This window comes from Danaus plexippus, chromosome 11 (genome assembly GCF_018135715.1).
Source record: "Danaus plexippus chromosome 11, MEX_DaPlex, whole genome shotgun sequence".
Classification (NCBI taxonomy): domain Eukaryota; kingdom Metazoa; phylum Arthropoda; class Insecta; order Lepidoptera; family Nymphalidae; genus Danaus; species Danaus plexippus.
In genome coordinates this window covers 7526660-7553317 of record NC_083544.1, presented here as the reverse complement: position 1 = coordinate 7553317, position 26658 = coordinate 7526660, and the positions used below count along the sequence as shown (strand labels likewise).

The 26658-nt window shown below is 31.4% G+C and overlaps 2 protein-coding genes across 8 annotated transcripts; both read right to left on the bottom strand.

Moving 5' to 3' along the window:
* Positions 1-1539: 1539 nt before the first annotated feature.
* LOC116765629 (protein FAM13A) lies at positions 1540-13696 on the bottom strand. 7 transcript variants are annotated; one of them, XM_032655177.2, is made up of 12 exons: positions 13578-13696; positions 9085-9684; positions 8967-8998; positions 8592-8689; positions 7911-8177; positions 7157-7340; positions 6545-6690; positions 6064-6345; positions 5552-5779; positions 4951-5067; positions 4431-4601; positions 1540-3845 (listed from the first exon to the last, which is right to left on the bottom strand). In XM_032655177.2, exons 4-12 carry the CDS (start codon positions 8613-8615, stop codon positions 3672-3674), a joined length of 1593 nt encoding a protein of 530 aa, XP_032511068.2. In that variant the 5' UTR covers positions 8616-8689; positions 8967-8998; positions 9085-9684; positions 13578-13696; the 3' UTR covers positions 1540-3671. The 7 variants fall into 7 exon arrangements, with proteins under 7 accessions (XP_032511068.2, XP_061377754.1, XP_061377753.1 ...); XM_061521770.1 differs by having other exon boundaries at positions 7911-8105; XM_061521769.1 differs by having other exon boundaries at positions 8592-8998.
* Positions 13697-20503: 6807 nt separating this feature from the next.
* On the bottom strand, positions 20504-26256 carry LOC116765875 (putative uncharacterized protein DDB_G0291608). The gene is made up of 9 exons (XM_032655504.2): positions 25925-26256; positions 25753-25830; positions 25256-25394; positions 24909-25038; positions 24539-24704; positions 24294-24347; positions 23427-23689; positions 22347-22472; positions 20504-21960 (listed from the first exon to the last, which is right to left on the bottom strand). Exons 1-9 carry the CDS (start codon positions 26031-26033, stop codon positions 21868-21870), a joined length of 1158 nt encoding a protein of 385 aa, XP_032511395.1. The 5' UTR covers positions 26034-26256; the 3' UTR covers positions 20504-21867.
* Between the last annotated feature and the right edge of the window lie 402 nt (positions 26257-26658).

Below are 26658 nucleotides of genomic sequence, written 5' to 3'. Positions count from 1 at the left end.
TATTGGGAAGTAGCTAACTGTTAAACTGCAAATAGTTTAAAGTATCTCACCTGTCAAGAGTGATAACTTAGGATTGTGTAAAATAAGTAATTTCGGGAATTTTCAGAGACTCCTATTTCTCTGTAATCTGTGACGAAAATGGATCAATGGAATTCTTGTCAACTTCCAAATATTAAAACGAAATATTGTTTCAAAACTATTTATGTAAAAACCATAACTATAAGCCAACATTCCTCCATAATTTATTTATTAGATATTCTATTGTTAATTTGTCGATACTGCGAATATATTAAAAGGCGAAAAGCTATTTGCGACATTCAACTATATGTTATCTTCGACAGATATAAATTTCCATGACTGTCAGAGGAAAATAACTATTCCTTGGCAAGTCTACTAGTCTGATATGAGATATAACTACGTATAAGTTACTGAAAAAACATCTATTTAATGTAGATATCATCTGTACTTTATAAATTTAATATATTTGCAGTTTTATTAAAGACCTCTTTTTACGGCAAATTTTTATATGTGATATTTTTTATGATATATAAGCAAAGTAATCTTTACACCCACAATGACTATCACGGAGAGGTCAATGTTATCAGCAGTGTTATGTACACGAGGCAGTTGGTAGTAATTCAAGAGCCAGTATTCGTTTTGACAATTTTGAGGCAATACCAACATTGTAAATATTTTAAACTTCGAAAACAGTGAAAAAAATCTTCAAAGATTTAAAATACGCCATAATAGTTTGGTCGCCAAGATAGGAATGTGGTAAAAGGTGCTTTAAATATCTCCAAATCGTAATAATACTTTTAAAGGATGGAAGGATCATCAACATGAAATAACGATACGCAATAATCTGGCCACTCTGAATAAGGATAACCGCCATGTTTTAAATATAGCAGTCTAATTCGGGGAACACAGATATTACAAACTATTACTGATAAGACATTATGTATATGCGTGTATTTCTACCAATCGAAGTTATTAGATTAAATTAATTATAAAACAAATGCATCCTATTGGCCGAAATAATTTAACAAAAACATAAGAGCCGTTTCTGAGATAAACTCAGATGTTCTAAAACGTAGTCAAGATGAAGCCTTTTCTTATTTGGAGATTAGCGATTCACCTCTATGATGTTAAGGTGATGTGGCTAGTGTGTGTCCTGTGTTTGTGTGTCTCAGTGAGCGGTACAAGTCATAGTGAAACAAAAAAATCTGTCAAAGAAAGAGAGAATATCTTACTTATATTGACACGGTCTAGAATTGAAGACAAAATTGTCACTGAAGGACGAAGACCGTTCATGGATTCAACTTTAGGTGTACATTCAAAGTTCCAAAGTTATCTGTTACCCGAAGAATACTTTTACGAGAAGCTGCAATCATCAGCGCCTCCACCACCTCCCGAAGAATGACCTTAGACAGTTCGTATCATACGGAATTAGTGTAAATAATAAATAATATATAGAATATTACACTTGTTTTGTCTCTACCTCCTGACATACCGAATGACCGAGACAAAAAATAAACGAAATTTTACTCTCTTATGTATTATTTTATTGAACATCCAATAGTAATATCGGTGACCGCTACATGTTTGTATAACTAGCAATAAATATTAAGATACATTTACATTACATTTCTTTAGATACAACAACCGTCTTCAACATTTAATCTTTTTTTATTTATCGTATAAAGTGGACCGAATCTGTCATTATCAAGACATTTTTATTCGCCCCTGCTACATATAAAAATCTAGTTTATTAATAAAAGATTCTATTTAATCAAGTAATAAGATGCAATTATTAGTTAAGATTGTAAGCGACGGAGAAAACAACGTGATTTACATAACAGGGGATAATAAAAACTTTTGTGTTCGCGAAGAGAATTATTCGACAACATTTTTGTATTGAACAAATCGTAAACCTATGTTGCTATATAGTTAAAGTACATTTCTATTTCCGGTTACAAAAATGAGACGTAATTCTGTTTAGACGTAATTTTTTTTTTACAATTATAACTAAAATTAAATCCATCCAAAACGTAAATCAATATCAACTATAACATCACAATAATATGGGCACAGAATATATTTTTTTATTAACATTAACACTATCGTCTGAAATAAAATACGTTATTATAAAAATTCCAAACAATAATCTTAATATTTGTCACATCATATTGCAGTTAATTTGCGTATATTCTCAATAAAATTTAAATTTCAACTATCATAAAACCTTCCATTTTTATAGAGCTGTTCAATAATTTAATCGAACAACAGTCATAAATACACACAGCAAATATTGTTTTTAAAATACAAATAATACGTCTAAATTATATGACAAACACAAACGTAATAAATAAATAATTTAAAAATCATAAAACCTCACTACAACATTGATAAAAAAACAAAGTCTTGTCGCACAAGAATTTTATGATAATTTATAAATCACAGGTGATTACTTACTGACTAGACATATATAAAATTTACACTTTCTCTCAAAGAGATTAGGGCTCTATTCGATATAACCCACAGAAAGTAACAAACGTATCCCATCTATAAACAAAATGTAATTAAAATTATACAATAAATATAAAAAAAGACATCTTGTAAGTACAAAAGGTAACATCTTGTTTGATTATAATAAGTATATACTATTAACGGCACAATCCAAATCTATCATTTTTTAACAGATTATGAAAAAATATTCGTCCTCAAACCTTTATGTTTGATGATTTAAGATTTATAAAGCCAATGACACATTTCACGACGTAATTAACCAAATACAAAAAAAATAAATTAGTTTTTGTTTCAATAATACTGAGACAATAAAAAAAAATATTAAGCTGAAACACAAGATATCGGGAAAGTCACAAACATGTTAAAGCAATCCTTAACCAAGACTGTTTGTTGAACAATCTTCGACAATATGACAGAGAAATTTAAAAAAAAGAAAAGTTCGTTATTCAGGTTACCGGTAACTATTCTTACATCGTACTAGGCGCACACCTCCTTTTATAGGCTTTTAGTGTTTGAGAATTAAATCTATCAAGACAAATACATCATTTAGAACATTATATCTGGATTCCATAATACTTATTTAATGTACACACTGATTTAAAAACTTCTAAGGGAAATGACGTCACATTTATAGTCGTTTTTAAACATAGAAATCATTTGTATATTTCAGGTGCTTTCATTTTATTAAAGGGGTTACAATTCGGCGAAAATCATCGCGATTGTATAATACTCGTAATCAAAGTTTATTTATTTATAATACTGAATATTGTCACTCTCATTCCCATCTCTTTTATATCCTCATAGAACCTCTTCGGACGTCTTTATCATAAAAAAAAATTCTTAATACAAATAACTTACTTTTTATAAGCATTGCAAATGGCTGCATTTATTACGCGAAGCGAAAGTAAAATTTTAAATACAATATTTACATCATACAACTCAACCGGATAGATGTAGGTAGGTGTTATGAAAAAAAAAAGTCTTAAGTAATAAAATAAAATATGTCATAAATATAATATGTCATATTTTATTTGGCACCGACATTACACAATAGCAAATTTAAATTTAGAATAAAAAAAAATACAGTTATAGATTTTGATTTGAAAGTCTCATTTGTAATTTAAAAAGCGAATATTTTTTTCTCATCAAGCAGAAGTTTTCTGTTTATTGATCAATGCATTCAATAACTTGATCCTGGCTTTAATCGTCTTATATTTCTGGTACTCCTCCTCCTTGCTTTTCTTATCGTCTCGCTGCACCTTCCTACTATTCTGTTGTTCAAAGTTGACCTCGTAGTCTTTAATACACCTTCGAAGGATCTGCAGAAAAAAAATATTCCTATATCAGCGGAACTCCTATTGCATATTTGACTAGTCAATAATTGAGGGTAGTTCAAATTATCAGGTGTCACCCGCATAACCACCTGCGTGGCTAATGAGGGTCGGTATAAATAGAGGCGAGAGTACAGAGTGAACAGAGTCTAACTCGAGCCGTTGCAGGGATCGGACCTCTTTGAAGTAGGGGTTTTGTCAAACCGTCTACGAGGCCGTCTAGTAGTTACTAATTAGTGTTCGGATGAATAATTTACAAAAAGATATATCAAAAAATTTATAACAGTAAAAAAAATTAAGGCATAAACTTAAATAACAGAAAATGTTGAATTATTTTGAATATCGACCAATCAATAAGTTAGTTCATTCATTTTTCGATGGATTTCAATTAAATCTCAACCAGTAACCTTGATCATTAATTCGTCTCAATAAATATTCTTCACATGATACTGTCAATAACGCGGGCCCGGCAGCATTTGTCTTTAAAAAAAAAAATGTAACGTATGTAGGTCGCTAAAGACACGAGTACTATCCGTATGGACCAAAATAAAATAAAACATTTAGGCAGCTTACACATTTCTGCATCTTCGCCTCAGCGAGTGCTCGCCCTAATTCCTCCAAGCCGAGACAGTGCAGCCCCTCGTTGGGTGCCTCCTCGCTGGTGGCGGAGGGCGCGGAGGAAGTCGACGACGGCAACTCCTCGCCATCGCGTATTGGCGGTGATTGAAGAGCGTCTTCATTCTCCTACAATGTCAAACAGCATTTATCATTTAAAAGTGTACTACTGGTGTGATCATAAAAATATATTCCATGTTTGTTTGTTATTAAAAAAATAAATATTAAGCTGCTATATTAATTTCTGACACAATCTTGTTCGTTCATTCATCGTTCTCGCTGCACGGACTATGAATAAATAAAATAACCACGGTATCATGACATTATTTCATCGCAATGTTCGCCTGATGAAATATTAAAGTCCAGATTGTTTTTAAGAATATTTGTAGAGAGATGTTTCTCTTACTAACTACGATCTTGATCAAACCAAACATATTCTACACGAGGTAGTGTGAGTCTATCTCAATGTGACAGTAACCTGTGATGTATCTGAAGGTTTGTCCTGCGAATCGCTGGAGCTGTCAACGCTCGTGTTGAACAGCATCGTTTCATGTTCGTGTATTGTGGCCAACTCGCCATTAGTGCCACCGATTATCTGCAACAATTATAACATTATAAAATCAAATTTTTAATTTCCTCATATTGTCTCTTCATCTCTCACAACACACTACTCGCTAATTATACTATGTGTGTATATTATCTTAATATTAAAGCCAATATTTTTCGTGTCAATAAATCGTTTCAGACAGACACGGTACAAGACGAAGGTCGAGTATGTCAGTCAGTCAGTTTTTGGATTGAATACACTTGTAACACGTGAACTGTTACTATATATAACAGTGTGACTACAACTACGTATATTTCTCATATTATTAACCATTCACTAACAATAGTTTAAATAATTCATGCAATTCGCATCATTCCTAAATCTTCGAACATAATCACGTTAACTACGGTATATAAATGAAAAACTGCAAAACAATCTCTGTTCAGTTTAAACATTCACACTCGTGATTACAGAATTATCGTGTGATAATACAAAGATACTCTAAAACATATACATGTATTACGGGATTTACCGAATCAGGTCTATGTGTAGCGAGGGCACGTTTGACGGCTCTGTATCTTTCATAGAGATGTCGGGCCGCGCCCCTCTCCGCGGAGTGTGCGGGCGGCCTGCCCCGGGCGGCCTCGAGTCGGAGTAGGGCTCGTTGGACGCAAGCTTTCTCCGCCGCCAACTGAGCTGGGGTCCAGTTCGTTTCTGGTACAGAAGCTCTACCCTCTGCCTGCCTACACCCTTCTACCCACTGTAAATTAAATTGTTATGAAAATTTTCTTATACCTACCTTGTTTGCAAATTATCGAAATGAATTCTATTTGAATTCTCATGTAATTGGAGAATTTATCTAAATAAGCTCTTAAAGCCTTCCGCTTATGATGACAATATATTAAAAAAAATCAGTTTGATCTAATATGTAATGCAATGCTTAGTAAAAATGACGAATTAAAAGTTTCTTATTACTATCAAATATAACGCGTTTCCTTATATTTCATTTACAAATAACGTTACACCCAGCGACAAAGTGCTCACCTCTTCAATATCCACCACAACATCAGCCATGGGCTTATCACTCTTCAGAGCTACGTTCAGCTTATCATCTCTTTCCTTCTGCTGTTTCGCTGCTTGTAACTTCAGGGCGTACTCCACGGGATCAGCTTTGATGCACTTCTTCTCCAGTTGAAGCTGCCGTAGCGTTTCGTACATTCGAGTCAGTTGGACATTCGTCATACGTTCCCCCTGAGTTATGCTGTAGCCGTGTTTGACTTCGAATTCGCTCTCGTATTTGGCAATGTTTTTCTTGAGGACCGTGATCTATAGTAAAATTTTTTTTGTACTTTTACGTACGATAGGACACAATTATTTATTCAAGTTGTTCTTGCATTCCTTCAAAGAATATCCAGTCTCTTTAAGCTTCCTTATAAATAAAAATTACAAATTGCGTTCCTAATTTCTATATATAGAAGTTACTATAAATATCGTCGATACCGTACCTACCTCGTATCCTTCTTACCTTTTTGCTGATCTTCTCAAGCCTCCTATCCGGGCTGGGTTGCGCGCGGCGCGGAGGCTCACTGCGTTCATCACGACGAGTATACTCTGCTTCTTCGTGACGTTCGCTTGCAATAGCCTCCATTGACGGCTGGGATTCTTCACATACTAAACACAAAAATAAGCAAGCATACGTACTGAATAATCTCATTGAAATAATTGAAATGTATGTTTGGCGAAAAGTGTTCAAGGGCACCAACTATATTACAGTATAGTCGACAAAGATTATGTAAATTTTGCGTCACGCTAACACGTGATATTTGAAAACGGGGCAAAGAAATTGCGCAATATTAAAATTGTACCATAATCTAATTAATACGAGAAAAACAAAGAGTTATAGAATAATGTATCAGCAGCCTTATACAAGATGGGATATAACTTTCAAGACGGCCAATACGGAAAGTTGCATTTTTTATTTGCCACCTACATCACGTAAATCACCTTACTTATTTACGACCTCTCACTAAAAAGATTATAACTTTGTTATATTTAATAACAATCATCAAGTCGTTTTTACTCTAAAAATTATCAACATGATCAGCTTCGTCTCACAGAATAAGGCTCCATAACTCACGTTCAGGTTTTTGTTGCACGACATAGTCGAAGAACGGCGGTGTGGCGATACGAATGTCTTCGTGGCCGTGATCGTGGTAATCGTTCTCTTTGGGTTGACGCGGCAGACGTGCTGGGCCACGACGACGTTTGCCGCCCAGTTGCGGCCGACGGGCGCGGGACAGTCTTTCAGCACGACGTTCCGACTGAAGGTTATATAAAAAATATATGTACTTGTCCCGTATAAAATGAATATTATGAGATCTAAGATTTTCGCGAGTGTTCATTTAAATAATACTAGTTTCATTTAAATGAATATTATGATATGATAGCAGGGAAAAGGATGACAAATCCTAAAAGATTTTGTATCACTAATGGTGCTTTTGACATCGTAGCATAAAAACCGTGGTGTCGGTAATAGAGTTCAGGAATGATAACATATAAATTTGATTTTTAGCTGGTTTTAGGACAATACAAAATTTTATTATCGGTAGCCTGACATGGTTTCGCAAAAGGACAAATTTTACAAGTCAAGTTAGCTACATAAGCGTAACGTAACATAATATATATTTATTGTTATGTTCTAGAACCCACGAAAACTTTACTTTGGAAAATCCTTTAAAAATATTTCGATTAAGACAACCCAAAAGGGTTTATGTTAAGTTTCAGTCATTCATTGAAATGAGTAGAGTATGTAGTTAAAAACGAGAATGATGAAAACAAAAATATGAGTGGTTCTATAATTTAGTTCAATATATTATGTATTAGGTACAAACCTCAAGTCTGTTATGGTCGTGTAGCGGAGGCGGGGGCGGAGGTGGCGGCGTCCGCTCCTCGCTGTGAGGTCTTCGCTCTTTCCGCTCATGAGCACAGCCGGAGTCGCGGCGCTCGCGACGCTTGCGTGCCTCCCTCTCGCACTCGGGCGCTGCCATATCTTCCCTCTCCTTCTCCCGCTCGTGACGCTCACGGCACTGCGCACGCCAGCCGTGTCCAGATATTACAACACGTCGCTCGCTCGAGCACTCTGAATCGTGCCCGTAGCCCTAACATGTGCATGTATTAGTGTAATGATATATGTCCTGTGAACTCAGTTGATAAGCCTCTTGTAATGGTTGTAAATGTGGATGTTGACGTGACATATGAATAGCGCTAATGTAATGTAGGTACATAGTGTTTATCTCGTTTATTCTATAATGAAAAATTCTATTTGTGGCCATACTATATTAAATAGTAACAAGCGTCGCGGGTTATACAAAACGTCCTAAACATCAAGCGAGGATACTGAAAATATTTTTTATGTGAGCTAATAATTTTCAGCGGCCTCTTCGGTTTTGCTAAGCGTATTTAGGAAGCTATAAATGCCTGTATTCTGTACATTAATTTCGTATTTACATAAGACACTACGATATAAGACTCTAATGATGAAAACCCCACAGCCGAATAACTTTCACAAGTACCTGATGAATTTCCAATAGAACCATGTTCGCTTCAGGCTATAACTTTATTTCGAAATTAATTTCCCAAATTGCCAAAAGAGATCTGCCGTTATGTGTTTCTGAAATTAAATTTTTGATGCTGACGTAACTTTTAAACGGTGAGGTTCTGTCTGCTGTGTACCTACTGCCAATGTTATTGACCATAAAAAATATGCACGATCTTTGCAAACAAAGAAAACAATTAATGTCAAAATGGCTAAGCATAGTAAAAAAAGTTCTGACAGCTTGTCACCTTATTTGGGACGCGTCCAACAAAATTGTACTAACATTAATTATAGATACTTAAGATTACCTACTTTATGACACCTACTTTATAAGATTAATTCTAGTACTTACAGTAAACACTACCATTTATCTACCATAGTATTCTGTGAACGTATTACATTCATTTATAATATTTTTTTTTTATTTAATTAATTTAAAATACTATCCTTTTAATAAAATGTATACTCACAATACAATATCTCGCAGCTCCTACAATGGAGTCCAAGATTCTGGAAATGTTGTGCCGGCTCCGACTGGCCAGGGTAGATCTGGGTCCCGAGCTTAGTCGAGACCCGGCCCGGATAACAACCAATCACAAACAACCGGGTTATTGCTTATCCTTTTATGTAAAACAAAATGAAAGAAACAAAACGTAAAGGCAGCGCCAATTCGGCCGCCGTTTTGACGGTAAAATAAAAACTAGACTAGGCCCCGCCTAAAGTTTACTTTATGATGTCCTTTTGCACCAACATATCTCTATCACGGCACATATTGTAACAACGGAGTCTCTTTATATATAACTCTCTATGTAAACACTCACGGCTGTTTCAAAAAATGCGTTGAAACAAGCCTGTAATTTAGCATTGATAGCTCAAATACAGTTTTTTAAAGCTAGTATGCGCTAGCAAAACTGGAGGATTATTTCCGTCATGATTGAATTTTGTTTTGATTTTTATTTTTACTGAAATTTATATGTTATGTCAATTAACGTCTATCATTGTTATGACTGCACTGCACTAGCCACTGACTGGTAATATTTTTATTCTTAAACGACGAAGGTCACACGGATCTGAAAGAAAAAAAAAACAAATATTAAGATTTAAATTTTAAAGTAAAATACAAATCTAACAATCCAATTACATATAAGTGTATTATTTAAAGATATTGTATTATACAAAATGTTATTAGACGAACATAATTATATTTTTTGTAATCAATTCATGCAATAATGACTGAAATTACTTTTTTTTTGTACAATAGTGACCAAAGAGGTCTCAGTATTCATTTTTTTTTTCAATAGTTTAATTTATCACAATAGTATTACCAGGATATATATATTATATATTAGATGTATTACTTATTAAATATTCGATGTCTCAGATTATAAGGAAGAAAAAGTTAGTTTTTGAATTGGCATTTTATTTAAATATTGTGAAAAGTTGGAAGCACCAATTAATTCCGAGTTCAAGAATTTATTCATAAATCTAAGAGACGTTTGAATTAGTAACTCTAAAAAAAAGCAAGCAAACACCGTGGCTTCAACTATTTATTCAACTTAATAGACTTTATTGTAATAAAAAGTACATTAATATTTTAATGCGTTACAAATGTTTGTGAACTAAATTCATCACTTTCCAGATTTTTTTTAGTATACCCAGTGAGTTACGCTTTCGTATCAGGACAGTGACGGTTTCCTATCGACAGGATGCGATCTGCATAGAACTTATCTGAATCGATTAGAATAAAATAATTATAAATAAACCAAACTACATTTAAAAATTAAATAATATACTAGTTTTTCACATTGTTATCAAAAATAATAAAAGACCATTTTCAATATATTCCTAAATTCAGTAATGCTATCAATTTGTTTTGTTAGCGAATAGAAAAAACCGAAGACTATACTGAAACTTTTAATATATTAATAAATATGCTTTACTATATACGAAGTTTATTTGTCTATAAAATCTCTGAGGTTACATTAACGAAGAGACGTCTGTAAATATTCCATGTTTACCTAACACGGAATTCATAATATATTTTCCACCAAAGCGGCTACGAATAGCAAATATAACTTTAATTTTGTTATAAAATAGGAAAACTTTTGTTATTAAAACAATATCGATAAGACATTTGAAAAATAATCATTTAAACTTCTCCACTTTATCTTCACTGTTCTTTATTTAAATTATCATTTAATATTTCAAATCAATCCCACTGTTATATTTTACGTACCTGTAAGTATTGAGTTCGCAAACATAAAGTTGTCTGGAAGTGAATAAATAAAATAAAAAATAAATGAATTGTTCGGCTCAAATTACGTAATATTTTAAGTATTTCAATAAGCCGAGGTTTCTAATCGTGTAATAATAATATCAATTGTAATTAAAATAAATATGTTTTTGCTTTGTGTAATGTCATCAGATTAGTTATTTGCTTCTCTGTCAACTCAAATTGAAACTAATTCAATAAAAATTGGACCAATAGTTGTGTGTTGACATATGCAAATACTGACATAGAATAATATACTTCTCGCTTCATGTAACAAATCCTTGGCTTTAAGAAATCACGTAACTGATTTTGATATCAGGTATCCTTCAGTTATTCTATTAATTAATATTAATAATTGAAACCAAGCTTTATAATGATCATAAAAACTCTTTATTGAACTCTTAAAACATTAGAGCGATGGAAAATGTTATGGTTTAATTTATTATCTGTCGCAAAGTTTAATTTATCTGTATAGGTTTTCGTGTAAATTTACACGAATGCGGGATGTATCTAGCTTATCTATTAACTGTATAAATAACTATAACTTTTTAAATTTATATTATTTTTGCAACACATCCGTGTCAAGAAAGTATTTACATACAAGATACGTATGTAACAATCCAACCCACAAATGATTATTTCTCTGAGTATTGTAATCTACGCTATGCTTAGTCTACGGAGGGTAAGCTGTATTTCATTCATAAATCCTGCAAAATTATAATATTAACGCAGGCTTTTGAATGTAAGACGAGCGACTATTCGTGTGTAGTGTGACGATACAAACAAGGACTAAGCGCCTTTTCCTCTATCATGATAATTCGACATCACTAACTTATCTAATTCGTAAATATATTGGTTTCCAGTAATAATGAGGCAGTCTCCTTGAATTGTATTACTCGTGATGATTACTATAGTAATACAACATTAGGTATACATTTAAAACGATAGCAAAGTGTCAATTATTTTGTAGTAGTTCATACAATGATGGTCTCGTCATAGAAATTACAATGTACGAATAACAACAATTAAATTGTACAATGTTTTTTTTCATTTCAATATACTATGTACTCCAGTGAGAGTTGGGAGCACATAAAAATACAGCAGTATTGACTATTGTTGTCAGTGACGGATCAAAAGAATATATCAGTTTTCCTTTGATAATGTTCTTACTATGATATAATTTGGATTTTATATGTAGTTAAAGAACACAGATAAAAAATAATTAAGAGGTTCATGATAGAAATAGTTTAAAGGATTAAGAAACGAAGAATATTTGATAATACTTTCAATCAGATATGCGGACTTGTTTAACAAATAATAGGATAAGCTTATTCAATACTTTCTGGAAACTGTTAATTTTTCCACCCAGATTTTTACAAGGTCGAGGATGACGTCATTAGTTTGCTGGTTTATATTTAATGAGTGCACCACAGTCGATATTTATGCAAAAAATATTGTTAAGCAATGAGTAGCTAGTATGTGATCATTTCATAGATTTTTCTTGAAACTAATGTGTTTAGTGCAAGTTTGCAATCAAACAAACCGCTTCCCGTTTTTCATTCAATAGACTACTTTAATACTATAAGTTGAAACCATTTATAAATGAAAAACGCTTAACCATCTGTATGTAGTGTGACCATGCGACTTGGACTAAGTCTAACGAAGCGATCAGGTTTATTTAACACACCCTTTACTCCAATGTTTGTAATTAATTAACTTAATAGCTAAGTTTATGCTATAACGTAAAAAGCACAAGGGAGTCGTGTGTCCAATCAAATAATCAATACAGAAGAATATGAAGAAAAATATTTATCAATTTTTGATATATATCGTCTGTGGTTGAAGCGATGCAAGCTGTTAGAATGAAATACTCACTCATAATTTATAGTTTAATAATAAATATCACGAGAAAATTTATTGAAAATGTATGTAAATTTTATTACACAAGATTCCATTGTCTTTTACATATTAATAAAAAAATCATACTTATGAGCTATTGATGATGTGAATATAGCTACGAAAAATCAATTTAAAATTGTAAAAATTACATCATTATCATAAAAAAAATGTAAATTAATTTATTTTTTATGTACTATTAGTAACTTGAAGATATTTTGGAAGTGTATAAACAGATTCGTTGAAGTCTGACCCGATTTCAGAGTTCGATGATCGAGGGTGGGCGTGTCGTAGTGTAACATCAATGAGAAACACTTAATATTAGGATATGAAAATAATTACGTAATACATATATATGTATATATGTATATATACACATATATATATTTGTTAACCGACAAACAGAATATACAGTAGAATGTCTTAATTTGAATGACCCAACGTGAGGTTCGACGTACACCTTATGATTATCGCGTATGTTTTTTATTTAACAGGTTATCATCAGCTTAAATAGCAGTTTACCGATAAATAGCAACAATAATTTTTTTAATAAAAAAAAAAGAATATATGTAAAATCGATAAATAATCGGATATTTCACAAAACTTAATAAGGGTTGTTACAAGAAATATATGTAAAAGCTCAAATCAATGGCTTGAAGGAATGAGTTACAATCCTTGAACAAGGAAGCCGGGTGTGACGCATATTTACAGTAAAATATAAAGCATTACCAATCGTATGAGTCGCGAGATATTAAATATTTTCTAATGTATAATGAGAATGTACGGAAATCTTACCTTTTACTACAAACAATGTCCGCTCATAATAAGGAAACAGTATATATTTTGCGATTTTGAAAACGAGAATGTCCGCACGCGAGCGCTCACAGAGACTGACTGAAGGGAACTTGGGCGGCTAGTGACGTTAAGTGAACTCATCGATAAACAAGATAACCGTACACCTTTTTTAATTTGTTTTTAATTATTTCATCGGTTCGTAAACTTTTTATAGATTTTGTTATATAAACCGACTTGGATGAAATCAAAACGATATCAGACAAAAATGCCCATAATCTCTAATTAACTCTTCGGAATAAGTATATTCAAATTTCGTTTTAGGTTCCTTCTTTTTATCAGCTCTCTGTCACCTAAAGTGAGTCACTGAGTGCAGGCCTCTTGTAATGTAGTCCATTCATTTTCATCTTGAGTTCTCCGCATCCCGCCCTACCCTATCGTCATCAAATCAGTGCTCCATCGCTTTGGTTGTCTCACCACGTCTACGTGACCAGTTTCTAGTCTCCACTCTATTATCTTTTTACTCCATATGGTGTCATTTCTGGGACATATGTGACCCATTCATTTTCACTTCCTTCTTAATCTCTTTGCATTTTGCAACGTGAAATCCGTTCGTCTACGGATCTCTCTATTTCTTATTGTCTCTGGAAGATATATACAAAACGTCGCCCTCTCCCTAGACCTCTGGGCAGCTTCCTTATATTAAAGGGAAGAAAACACTGCTCAAAGGCTGTGTTTAAGAACAAAATATTAAAACGTTTTAAAAAAAACAAAAACTCAATTGTTGATATCTTTTAACAGTTTTTTATCTGTAACTTATAATATTCGTATATAACAACTGTTGACTAACTAAATCATTTTAAAGATATTTCATTGTGCGAACATATGTATATCTTATCAACCTGTTTTAAAAACGAAGATGAAAATAAAATCATCGACAATCGATAACAATTGTAACATCACGACTTGATGCTCACACCCACATACAAAGCCGGCTGGTTTGTGAAGGCATAGCCACAAGCATAACGCCTAACTGCGACCTATGAGGATGATTACAAATCCAACTGTACATCAACAATATGCAAGCCCTTGATTATTAAATATAATTTGATATCATTACTAATATATAAAATATTTAAAACGTGATGAAACAATAACAAGACTACTGACTAGTGACAAAATGAGAAGAACCTTACAAAATGCCTTCAATTAAAACTGAAATTAATAGATATAACTTTTTATATTGATGATAAATTAATTAAACGAAGTTTTAAATAGAAATATATTCTGACTTGCCTCACTCGAGATGCATGATTTATCTTGTTGGATGCTAATTATGTTGGCGAACTCAATCTCATAATAGAAACTGAAGATGTGTATCACAAAGGTATTGCTATTAAAATACAGCAGGGGCAGGTGTATTCTTTGTATTTTTTTTTTTGCAATTCTCATCAGGTGGGTTTAACTATAAGCAAAAAGTATCGTATATTAATTTTTTTTTCCAATCACGATAGACACAAATTAACTTAAAGATGAAATTACTCTCTTATGTATCAAATGTAAGTCTACATAAGCCATAAGGCGAACCGTAATGTAAGCCAATTAGGAAATACGAACAACAATACAATTTTCCCGCAACTATACAACTCTAATCTTATTAGGGAGTCTGAAGAAAGTGGAATCTCATTAAAATATAATAGTGATGAAATAATTCGTTGTGTTTCTATCACACGTTAATCGTTACACCATATAACATATTATATAAGTCAATATTTTGTTAGGCCTTATTTAAAGTCTCCTTAAATGTAGCAGTTAATGTCGAAGCTTTCATTAATTATTTATAAGAGTGTAAACAAATATCTGTGAACAGAGAAAGTTTGTTAACTCATTAGATACCGAAAATTTAACCTTATACATCTGAAAGTTACAATTTGTAACTATGTTAAAAATTAAAGGCGTAGAGGTATATAAAAGAACTTAAACAAAGATGTTTACGAGTCACAAGAAAGATGGTACCTAACAAGATTACAGCCTTCAACTTTGAGCTTCGTTTAACAGAAACCATTCACTTTCATTTTGATTTAATGAGATTTTATCAAAACTTCTCGTAGTTATTGAGTTTGTTACATTCAAAAGACATGACTAATCATAAAATAAATCATTTTAAAATCTAAGTTCTTTCATAAATATATACAGATAAACATCAAGTACACTAAAAATACGTACCTATTGCAATAAATAAATGCCTTATAACTTATAAATGTGATAGTATCTAATGATTGATCTTACATTTTCTTTATGAGACCACATACTAAAACCGTCCTTGATATTCTTACAGTGAAACATTATGCAGCCTCTTTAATGTTGTATTAAGTATGCATAATGCATATTCTTTTGTTTACTAACAATTGGTAGGAAATTCCAGAAGCGAAACCTCTATTACAAGGGGAAGCTGGTGCTGTCCCTTTTTATTGTTCCTATTTTAGGGGAGACAAAGTATTGCTCTCTCTTTCATCGGATCGATGTGACCTTGGCAGTGCGTGGGGTGCCTAGATATAATTTGATTGTATGCTCAGACGATCTAATAGGTGACAATGCATGAATTAGCACACAACATTAAATATAAAGTTGCATAAAATTTCTTTATAGTCTATAGTTATGGTAGAAGGTAATCGAGATAGTAGAAATCTATATTTATATCCCTAATAGGGTATTGGGGTCATATATTGTCTTTATGATTGCTTAGATTACAACAATGAGAGGCCGATATCAAAATGATTGGAAAATAATAAATTGAACTCAACCTCAACCGAAAAAATTACAATTGAAATAGCAAAACCTTAGATATAAGAATGCCTTCAAACTCGTAGTATGCAAATACCGGGACTGGAGGCATGCGAAACGTAACATTCTGTACATCAAAATGCTAGATAGGAATATGTTTTGCATATAAAATGAAAGAAAGCAAATATATTAGCATCTGCAGTGAAGAATTCAACAAATTATAGTTGAAACGACAAGGGGATTTGTTTCCACAATATAAAATATATTTACATAACATTCTGCAAATTAATTTCACATTTCGTTCTGATAAATTTAAAGAACTTTTACAATTTACAAGCAAATTTTGTTATTATATGCACTTAAAATAGATTGAATTTTAATGCTTTGTCGTTTTATAAATAACATTTATTATATTTTTAAAGGCAATTACGAAGCTACAGTCGGGTGGCGGAGAAAAGAAGCTAATTTGAACTATGAATTAAATCTAAATGAATAAAACTCGCGAAAATCTTAGATCTCATTATGAATTAAATCGTCAAGTCATAGTGTTAATTAGTTAATTATTATCGAATGATTGATGTAGGATGTACTAGATGTAGGCCTGTTAAATATAATGGCTAGGAAAATTATAATAGTGCATACATATACTTTTAATGTACCTAAACTACTGTTTCATATATATCAGCTATTTCCTGACATATGTATGTAAACAATTCTCTAAATATTATCATTATTCCTAAATAACATCAAAATGTATTACGGTCATAGTGACTAAGCATGAAATTTCGGAGTAATATTTATCTGCAGTGCAATGTTCCAGCTGTAATGCGTAGATATTAAACGTGGGACGTTAAATGAAAACAGGCGGAACTAAACATCTGCCAAAATAGATCTTTCTAGTACAACTGCATTGGTAAACAACCGATTCCTGACTATCACTATGCTGTAAATTCAACAATAATATCTTTTATTTACAAGATGTAGGTGAACTTATTCATCAACATATCAAAAAAATATTGATTAGTTTGAGGGCGGAAAAATATAAATATAATTGCTACAGATTAAATTCTTAATTATACGGAATTAAATAATTCAAGTTAAGAAATTAACTATAATACTTTAGTATTGATTACAAACAATAAGTTCCATAATACAACTGTTATAACTAACTTTGTCTGAACTATCAATAAAAATGTTGATATGAAGGCTTCATTCGTTCATGGTACCAACTAAAAGTAGCTTCACGCAGCCTATATCTATCTGTATGTATGCGAGTACTCTGAGCTCTATGTTCAGGTTTTAGGGGGGAAGGGGGACATCGATAGCTTCAGGCATGCGCAATACGACAAGAAACGAGTAAGCGAAAGATAACCTCATTCATCTTTATTACAATTCCATAAGGTTCAAATTTTATGCAATAGAATATAACAAAGAAATTCGTGAGCTAGGCTTCCATGAGATATTTCTGAGAATAGGAATTAAATGCGTCCCGACAAATATAAATCAGGATTTTATTTATATAGATTACTAGGTTAATAAGACTTTAAGTACCTAATTTAAACATCAATATCGTGTTGAATGGATTTTCATTTTATTATCTAATATCTTATTTATATTTAAAAACAATTTAGATGAAATATTATCTAATATTTTAATTTTAATATTTTAAATCAATATTTTTTGATATATTTTTTTGGGGAAACTGAGATGCGATCAAACTATGTATGTGTTAAAAAAAATATTTCGTTTAATAATCTGCAAGTCATAAAATTTTCCAGTTAACTATACCTATTACGATCAAGTTAGAGTGAGACAGAATTCACTTTTCCATTTTGCACTTTCGTTATTGACGCAACCCAACAGAACTGACCTAAACCAACGAGAAACTTATTGCGTTTTAAAATAACCGTGGTTCGAGTAAGTGTGTAGAAAAAGATCAATTATGTATTTCATGCATCACCTATATTTAATAAATAACTATCGAGTAACAGCATGCCAAGTCCTTAGAAAGTTCCATGCATTGTTTTAATGCCAAGACAAAAAGCGTTGCAGCTGACCCTCTAAAATAATATCTAATAAAAGCGCATTCTGCCAACTTTATCGACATCTACAGCTGGATTTGCGCCAATCTGGAATATACTTTACATTCGAAACAGTAACATTAATATTATATGTCAGAAACTACTACGTAATTTCATGTTTATGTAATTTTATTTATTCTGGTAGTTTTGTGTCCTGTATAATTAATATTCTATGTAATATAATTGATGCAGTGTACTCTGTATACTGTAACATCTTATTTATAATCTGTATTTCACTGAAATTAATCCAAGAGATTAATAGGATTTGTTAATATCTCAATCTCTGTTTTGATTATACATAAAGTTGTACAATAATGTAGAATATTCACAATGTTATATTACAATAATATAAAGAATATATAATAGTTTTCCAGGTAAATTCTATATTCAGATAATCAAGCCCAAAACGTGCCAGCCGGTGGGGAAACTTGATGCATATTTAGCAGCTTGCTGAAACTGTTTAAAACTAGTAGCTACGCCCTAGAGTGGCTTTTTCTCCTCATCGAATGACCTTGACCTTATTCAATTTATTTAGTAAATCAAATTACCAACCATTGTTACGTCAGTGTATTATGTTTTCTGTTTTTAATATTTCGGTATACTTTGTTATAGAGATTTGAAAAAATCTTTTAAAACTACAAAAACCATTAAGTATATTTGCATACTAGTATAGTAGATTATACTTGGACGAAAAGCGCTAAGTACGGAATGGCAAGTAAAAAGGATGAGTTATAAAACGTTTGATGTCATCCCTACGCTTATAAACAGACAAAGCAAGACAAGGCATCATAATGATCTCTTCATATACTTATATTTAATTTATCCTTTCAAATATAAAAAAACGTCTAATGACGTAATAATTCTTCGTTCTAAGTCTTTAAGCTATATAATTGTCTTTAAAATGCAATCGTTGAAACGTTACATTACAGTCTTCGTCTAAAATACATTCAGTTTATGTGCCCTTTCTTTATTAAAGTACAATTAGCCGACAGGATTGGTCTGATTCGTAAATTGAATTACAGTCACGAAACCATTTCACTAGTTGGTTCAATTAAGTAATTTTCAAAGTCTCATTATTATTAACTAAACTAATATCGATTTCATTATTAAAATTGTAAATGTATAGATTGAATTAATAAAACGAAATTAATGTCAAGAATCTCACAATGAATAAATTTTAGATACGTGTAACATAAAAAGTATTCAAAATTACATTACAACTCGTTCAATAAGTAAAAATGTTGACATTGGCAATTTCCACAATTCCAGCGTCAATGAAGCCATAGAATAAAATAAAAAACTATGTACGTATAGTACACCAATTAGGTAGCGAGGCGAAGTATCAATCAGCGAATAGTCTGTGGTAAGATGCGGTTCATCGATCGCTTCTACGACCTACTTGCAGGTCAAACCGCCTTCCTATGCACCTTTACCGGAGTTGAACAAAACCGAAGTGAAAATGTTGCTTTATGATTTTAACTTAAACATTATGGAAATTATATTATAACATGACTAACTAGTGTCATTTATTTTAATTTGTTAATAATTTATATTAAAAGATAACGAATAAATAAAAATAAATTACGTAATATTATTTATAACACACCTTTCTCCTGGCGCTAATTCAAAACTGTGCGGAGTTTTAAACAATTTTTTAGTTGAATAAAAATTGAATTTTTTGAAAAAAAGTATGAATGTAATTTCATTGGCTTATTTTTTTTTTGTATAAAAAAATATTAAACTTAAACGTTTTAAGTCTCGTCTTAAAATTCTTTTAATAATATTTTACTGAATATTGTATACAATTAAACAAATATATAAATAGAACCAGCCTATATATCGATATTGGTCGTGAACGTAAGAAACGATTACGTTGCCAAAATAGTAATACAAGTGATACGTCGAAATAATATTTTTGTGCTAAAAAAAATTAATATAAAAAAACCTAGTCAATTATCAAAACAAAATATTTTTAAGTATTGCAACATTTAAAATGTTAGGTTTAGAAATTAGAATAATGTGCGTCGCTCTTAACTTTAAATAAAAAAAAATAAAAAACAGCAGTATTAAATATTATAATTTATTGTTTAAAGTGTTATATTTTTTATATATAATTATAAAAACAAGAAGGAAAACGTTCTAAAACTATATATGAAAAATAACTATGTTATTATATATTGTATGAAAGGATTAAATAAATGGTAGAAATTCTTTAAAAATGATATTATTATTCAAACAAACATTAGATTATATGAAAAGTTCGGTCGAATAGAAAATTTAAAAAATAAGCACAATAACAGGTATTTCCCACCTTTTCACCAGCTCTTGTTATATCAAAACAAATAAATCTAGAAGCTTCTTAATTACAACGAGCTATTAGAAACTGTTTGTCAGCAAAATTTTATCTTTATCTTTATTTCGACTATAATAACTAGAATAATCTTGTCATTCCATACAAATATATCCTTAATATATATATAGTTTGTCTAAATTAATGTCAATATACAATTAACTATTTCTAGAAAGCTCTACTAATTCAGGCGTACCATGAATTATTACATTGAGGACAAACTATTCACTATAGTTAGAACTAGATTTCTAGTAAATTTAATCTTAATATTATTTCTACGAGCTCATATTTACATTTATTATTTTGCATTTAAGAATTCATCTGTACAGAAGAATTTGGACAGTCTGATAAACGATTATATATTTGAGTAATAATTTAATACATTATTACTTAAGAATAATATCCTTTGAATATATTTTAATTCATATCAGGAATATCTAAGAAAAAATTACGAATAAATACATATTTTTTTTCTCACAGTAACAACATACATTTTAACTAATTTCAAATTCCAATTAGTTATTTTAATATATTCCATGAAATGATAGAAAATTTTAGTGTACAATCAATTTGTTTCTCAAATGATATATCGGAAGCTGAAAAATATATTAATTAAAAGCAACAATATATCTTTATTATATATGTATATTTGATAAATATTGAACAAAACTTAATGTCTAGAAACATAATAATAAAATAGCATAATCTGTGTACATCTTCTTATTTCTTCATATATTTTTTTTTTATGATTTATTTATTAATTCTTATAATCTATATTATACAACAGCCAATATGATAAGACAAAAGTAAACATGGGACCAATCAAGTCGGTTTTCATTGCTTCGTTAAAAACAAAAAATACTATACAATTAATCATCATACATGTATCACTTCGCTCTATACTGGAGTTTATCACTGATCACCATTTTATTAGTTCACTGAATCATCATCATCATCATCATCATCAGTATAACCGTCTGAATCAGAATTGTAATCACACTGTACCACTGACATCTTCAGTTTAATTGTCTTATATAAATGGATACCGTCGCAGTTTGGGCGGTCGGTTATGCCAACGCTAATAACGATGTCTGTTCTGATACATGGCGCTCTGGGTGGAAGACGACTGTTGCACGGGATACCCTTGAGTTATACTGCCTGGTTTTGTGTTCTGGTAAACAGATATTATAAATGTGTGAAATATTATTAATAAATGTATATTAAACTGATATTAGTTATAAATATAAATCTTCATGAAAGTATATTTTCATATAAGATACTTCTGTCTCGTTTTCGTGTGATAGTGGTCGTCACAAAGTAATAGACATTTTGGTTAAAAAAAATCATAAATATAAGTATAATTATATACATTTAAGTCAAAATTCTATTTAGTTTTACATTCGATAATGGGTTGACAGAGATTGGCTATAGCATTTAAATTCATGACAGTTTTATATAGCAGGTAATTTTTTTTCACATTTTATACCATTTAAATATGATCTGTATAGATACAGCTTATACGAAGTTATCACACATGTAAACACATAATTAACTCACTTGCATGTTGGAGTGCTGTGGCGCCGGGTGTATCGAGAGGTGTCTGCTGGAGGGTGGTGGGGTCGCGTACACCACCCCACTGCTCACTGATGGGTGAGCTTCGCTGAGGCCGATCAGAACTTGGGGCTGAAATTATGAGGAATTGTTATTTTATGATTACCGAAAAAACTAGATTGTTTGTTTTTCCATGTAAATCTTAGTATTATAAATGCAATTTTGTAAGGATTTATGGACAGACAGTCCTATGACTATTTGTAGCTGCTTCATGAAAAAACTACGAAACGGTTTTTGAACAAACTTTACAGTAATGCAGCATATATTTACATCAGAATAATGCATAAGGTTTAATTTATCTGGAAATCCCATGCAGCTGCCGCAAAATAGAGGCATAATAGTTGTACTGTTTATGAAGTCATGAATATTATAGACCTTATTGGCGGTTTGTCACTATACCTATTGGTTTAGCACACATTATTTATTTCATTCTGAGCATCATTTCAAAGTCTAGGCGAAGAGCACGGTGCACACAGCTTTGTTGACTAAACACTAAACAGAGTGATCAGTCTGCAGACCTCTGACACTAGAGAGGTGGATGTTTAATGAAAGGAAGTGTGGCCTCTGTCCAAACTTGTTTTTCTTCTTGGTACCTTTCATTTTTGATAAGAGTGAATAGTAGATATGGAAAATGAAAGTTAAAAGATGTCAAAAACACAGCTCGACTCGCTGTGCCAGTGGGGGTTGGATCCGAAGACTACGGGTACTTTCGAACCCCTCGGCCCCAGATATTGCTATTGGATCCTCATCAAGACTAGAGAGAACAAACAGTCTTTCCCAAAGGGGGCGAAAACGCCCTCTTGTCGACTCTTTAGGCCTAAAGGGGATCCCTTAGTCCCAGAAAAAAAGGGAGCGTTGTGTAGAGGCCTGGGGGTCGATGTGTAATTTCATTTTTCAGTGAGTGAAAACATGGCGCTAAAAATAATTTATCATCAAAGTGGGCAGTAGACAAAAGAAGTTTGGGAACACCTGATTTAAAACCTATTATTATGTCGTCTAGTATTGTAGTAGTAGTTGATTCCATACTTGCGTATCCTTCTTAGTCTCCTGATGTCCGTCCCTATTCTTTAGCATGTCCAGGTAAAGAGGTTGCGCGGGCGCGTACATAAGATTTGTATGATGTTGGTGTGGCGTATGCGGTGTGTGAGCATGAGGAGTATGTGGTGTGTGGGCGTGGTGAGGGTACAGCAATGGCGGTGGACGCTCGGCCACAACGCCCACTACGCCGGACGTGGGCATCGGGTAGTACGATGACACAGTAGAGCCCACATTTGAATACTGATTTGATTCTGGAAATATATAAATAGATTTTAGTTATTGTTATGTGAATTAAATTAAAATTCAAATAACACCCTCCCTGGATTAAGAAATGAGTATGATGATGAGTATGAGTAATTAACTTTTAATTTATATTTAAATTTATTCAATGTAATTTTTTTTATTGATATATTAATTTGATTTAACATCTGTTTCTGAATTCTTAATTTGCATTGTTATTTGAATTTGTTAGATTCAAGTAGTGTTTGTTATGAAAAAAAAACAAAGGATGCAATGTTACAGATGATAAATATTGGATGGGAATATGCAATATTTATTCTGTTTCAATATTAATGTTGTTTAATCATGGATAGGGTTGCCGAACAAAAAAAAATGAATATTAGTAAACCTTATTAGTTGTATAAGTAAAAAGAAAACAAGCTATAAAACGCCACAAGGAATCGAAATGAATGATAGTTGGAAGGTTCATGATTTGTTAGCAAAAACAAACCTATTGATATATGAAATTATATAAAAACATAAAAACGATCCACAAAAGCATGAAAGGAACAAAGAGGTTTATGATATAGTGGGTGATGGTATAGCAACTAATGTGCAGCTCCCCAAAAAACTCACTGTTCCAAAGCACAGCGCGCGCCATTTGGCGGCCCATTCGATTGTCCTCTACTTCTGCAAAAAATTTATATTATTCCTGCATGTACACTGTATATTTATTTATTTATCCCTATATAAAAAAAATATATATTTCTATGTAGCATACAACCACATAGCATTTGATGGTATTATTATTTTTTGATATTTTCATTATAATTTATAAGGCAATGAATTGTTTATTTATAATATTTGAGATAGTAACTTACTATGATCAGAGTAGACCGCATGTTGTTTCATTGGTGGTTGATGCAGTCTGTGTGCGTACAGAGCATATGTTGGTGACGGACTCCTTGGTCTCTTAACAGAAGATTGCATTGGACCTCTTACTATGTTCGGTTGTTGTGGAAACAGCATGTAGTTTGAATGCTTGTTCTTAAAAAAAAAAAACATTAAGTTTGTATATGGATGACAGAATTTATTAATTTCGGCTGTCTGGATATGATCATTGATTGGTAATTAAAAAAAACTTCATACCAACTAATCACAGCAGTTGTAATATGTCAGTAATTTTTATAAATAAATAATCTTATAAACAGACATATACAATATATAGTTGGTATTTTATACAATTATTACCTTATTCAATATATGTGAAGATAGCGGAGCTCTTCCTTGAGACTGTTGAGGGTCCTGGCCAGTTGAGGATTGCATCGGAAACATTGGTATTTGTAAATTACCCATCGGCATCTTCATAGGTTGCATTTCACTGAAAATATTACATATGATATATATTAAATTTAAAAAACATTTGTATTAGAGGTAATTTTTTGAAATATTTTATACTTTTTCTAAATAGAATACAATGAACATTAGTTAAGTATATTGTGTATAGAGATGGGATTATTACTATATGATTCATTATTATATACACATGTAAATCATCGAGGTATAAAATTGATTTCTACATAATTTTCAATGCTCACTTAGTTTCCTTTTGTTGCTGTCTCTTTCTGGTTTCATCTTCATTAAGCACTCTTTTAAGTTGCATGAATAACTGTTGCTTTTCTTTCTCCAATTCCTTTAATTTTTGTTCCAGTTGGTCTATTTGCTCTTTTGTTTGTTCTGGAAATAAAAGGTCAATATAAATAAAACTTGTACCTTCAACATATGGTATCTCTAAGTGAAATATGAGTAAGAAAAAATAATGGTTAATTTTTGCTATGATTCATTAAACTTAAGATTTACGTTTAGAGTTTTTCCTTAGATAGTAACAAAAATATGCTAATGCATCCATGGAACACAGGCGCTAAATGTATTTTTTAATTTTATGGAATATTGCTAAAGGAAAACGTATATTCAGACAAAATAAATGGTAAAAAAAAGATTACAAGTTAAATAGCCTCATAATAGTAACTATACAATTACTAAATGTAATCTAATACTGTTGTTTACTTGACATAATCAATTGGAATATATTTACCAAGTGTCATCACATCTTGCCTTTCTCTTGCTTCTCGTTCCTTTCTTAATCTTTCTTCTTCAACTTCCGCTTCATATTCTGTGATTAAATATTGTTTGAAAACAAAATATTAGTACACGCTATCTACCTACTATACTATATTCATTACGTATAATAAAAGTGTCTAGCTAACCTTCTTTTTTTCTTTGTCTCTCACGTATAATGTATCTTTTAAGGGCATTCCACATTTTCTGATCATCATCATTATGTTCTTCAACTGTTATTGAGGTAACAGCAGGCATTTTGTCAACAATAATATTCACAGTTACGTTACGTTATATATCGACCATTTGTACGTTTTATTAATGAACTGTGATAAAGTTACTCTGAAATCTAAATCAGTTTATATTTTATACCAAAACCGCTAATTAAGTATAATATATTCTTAATTTTGCTACGTATTCCATATTTTGTTGAAACTTGAGTTTAACAATTTACGGATTTATGACTTAAATGTGTATAGAGTATAAAGATTATAAATACATTATTCATTACAGTACCAATTTATTATTTTTGTTAACCCTTGGTACTTACAGATTATAAATTTTTAATAAAAGTAGTCTTTTTTGGTATAATAAATATATTTTAATTAGTGATCATGTGCTTGCTTCCAAATTAAATTGCATAGTAAAGTAATTTAATTTATAGATAGTTTTTTTTTCATATAAAATACTTTGTTACAGGCTGATTTAGACCTCAAAAATATTCATTTGACTATTTTACTTATGCAATAAGCATAATACTATTTATCAACAAATTAATTACATCACATAATTTTATTTAATTGAGAAATTAAATGAAAATATATCAGAGGAGTGTCAATGGGATACTAAACTTAGAGTTTCTAACACAGCGTGTCTATGACGT

Excerpts from the sequence above, each read along its gene's own strand:
- LOC116765629 (XM_061521769.1), bottom strand. The coding sequence starts at position 8,615 with ATGGTTCTATTGGAAATTCATCAG. Across the intron at positions 7,341-7,910 it reads ACGACCATAACAGACTTGAG|TCGGAACGTCGTGCTGAAAG; the intron begins GTTTGTACCTAA and ends TATAACCTTCAG. Across the intron at positions 3,846-4,430 it reads AGGCGAAGATGCAGAAATGT|ATCCTTCGAAGGTGTATTAA; the intron begins GTAAGCTGCCTA and ends TTTTTTCTGCAG.
- LOC116765875 (XM_032655504.2), bottom strand. The coding sequence starts at position 26,033 with ATGCCTGCTGTTACCTCAATAACAGTTGAAGAACATAATGATGATGAT. Across the intron at positions 23,690-24,293 it reads GCGCGCTGTGCTTTGGAACA|AATCAAATCAGTATTCAAAT; the intron begins GTGAGTTTTTTG and ends ATATATTTCCAG. Across the intron at positions 21,961-22,346 it reads CACAGCACTCCAACATGCAA|AACACAAAACCAGGCAGTAT; the intron begins GTGAGTTAATTA and ends TCTGTTTACCAG.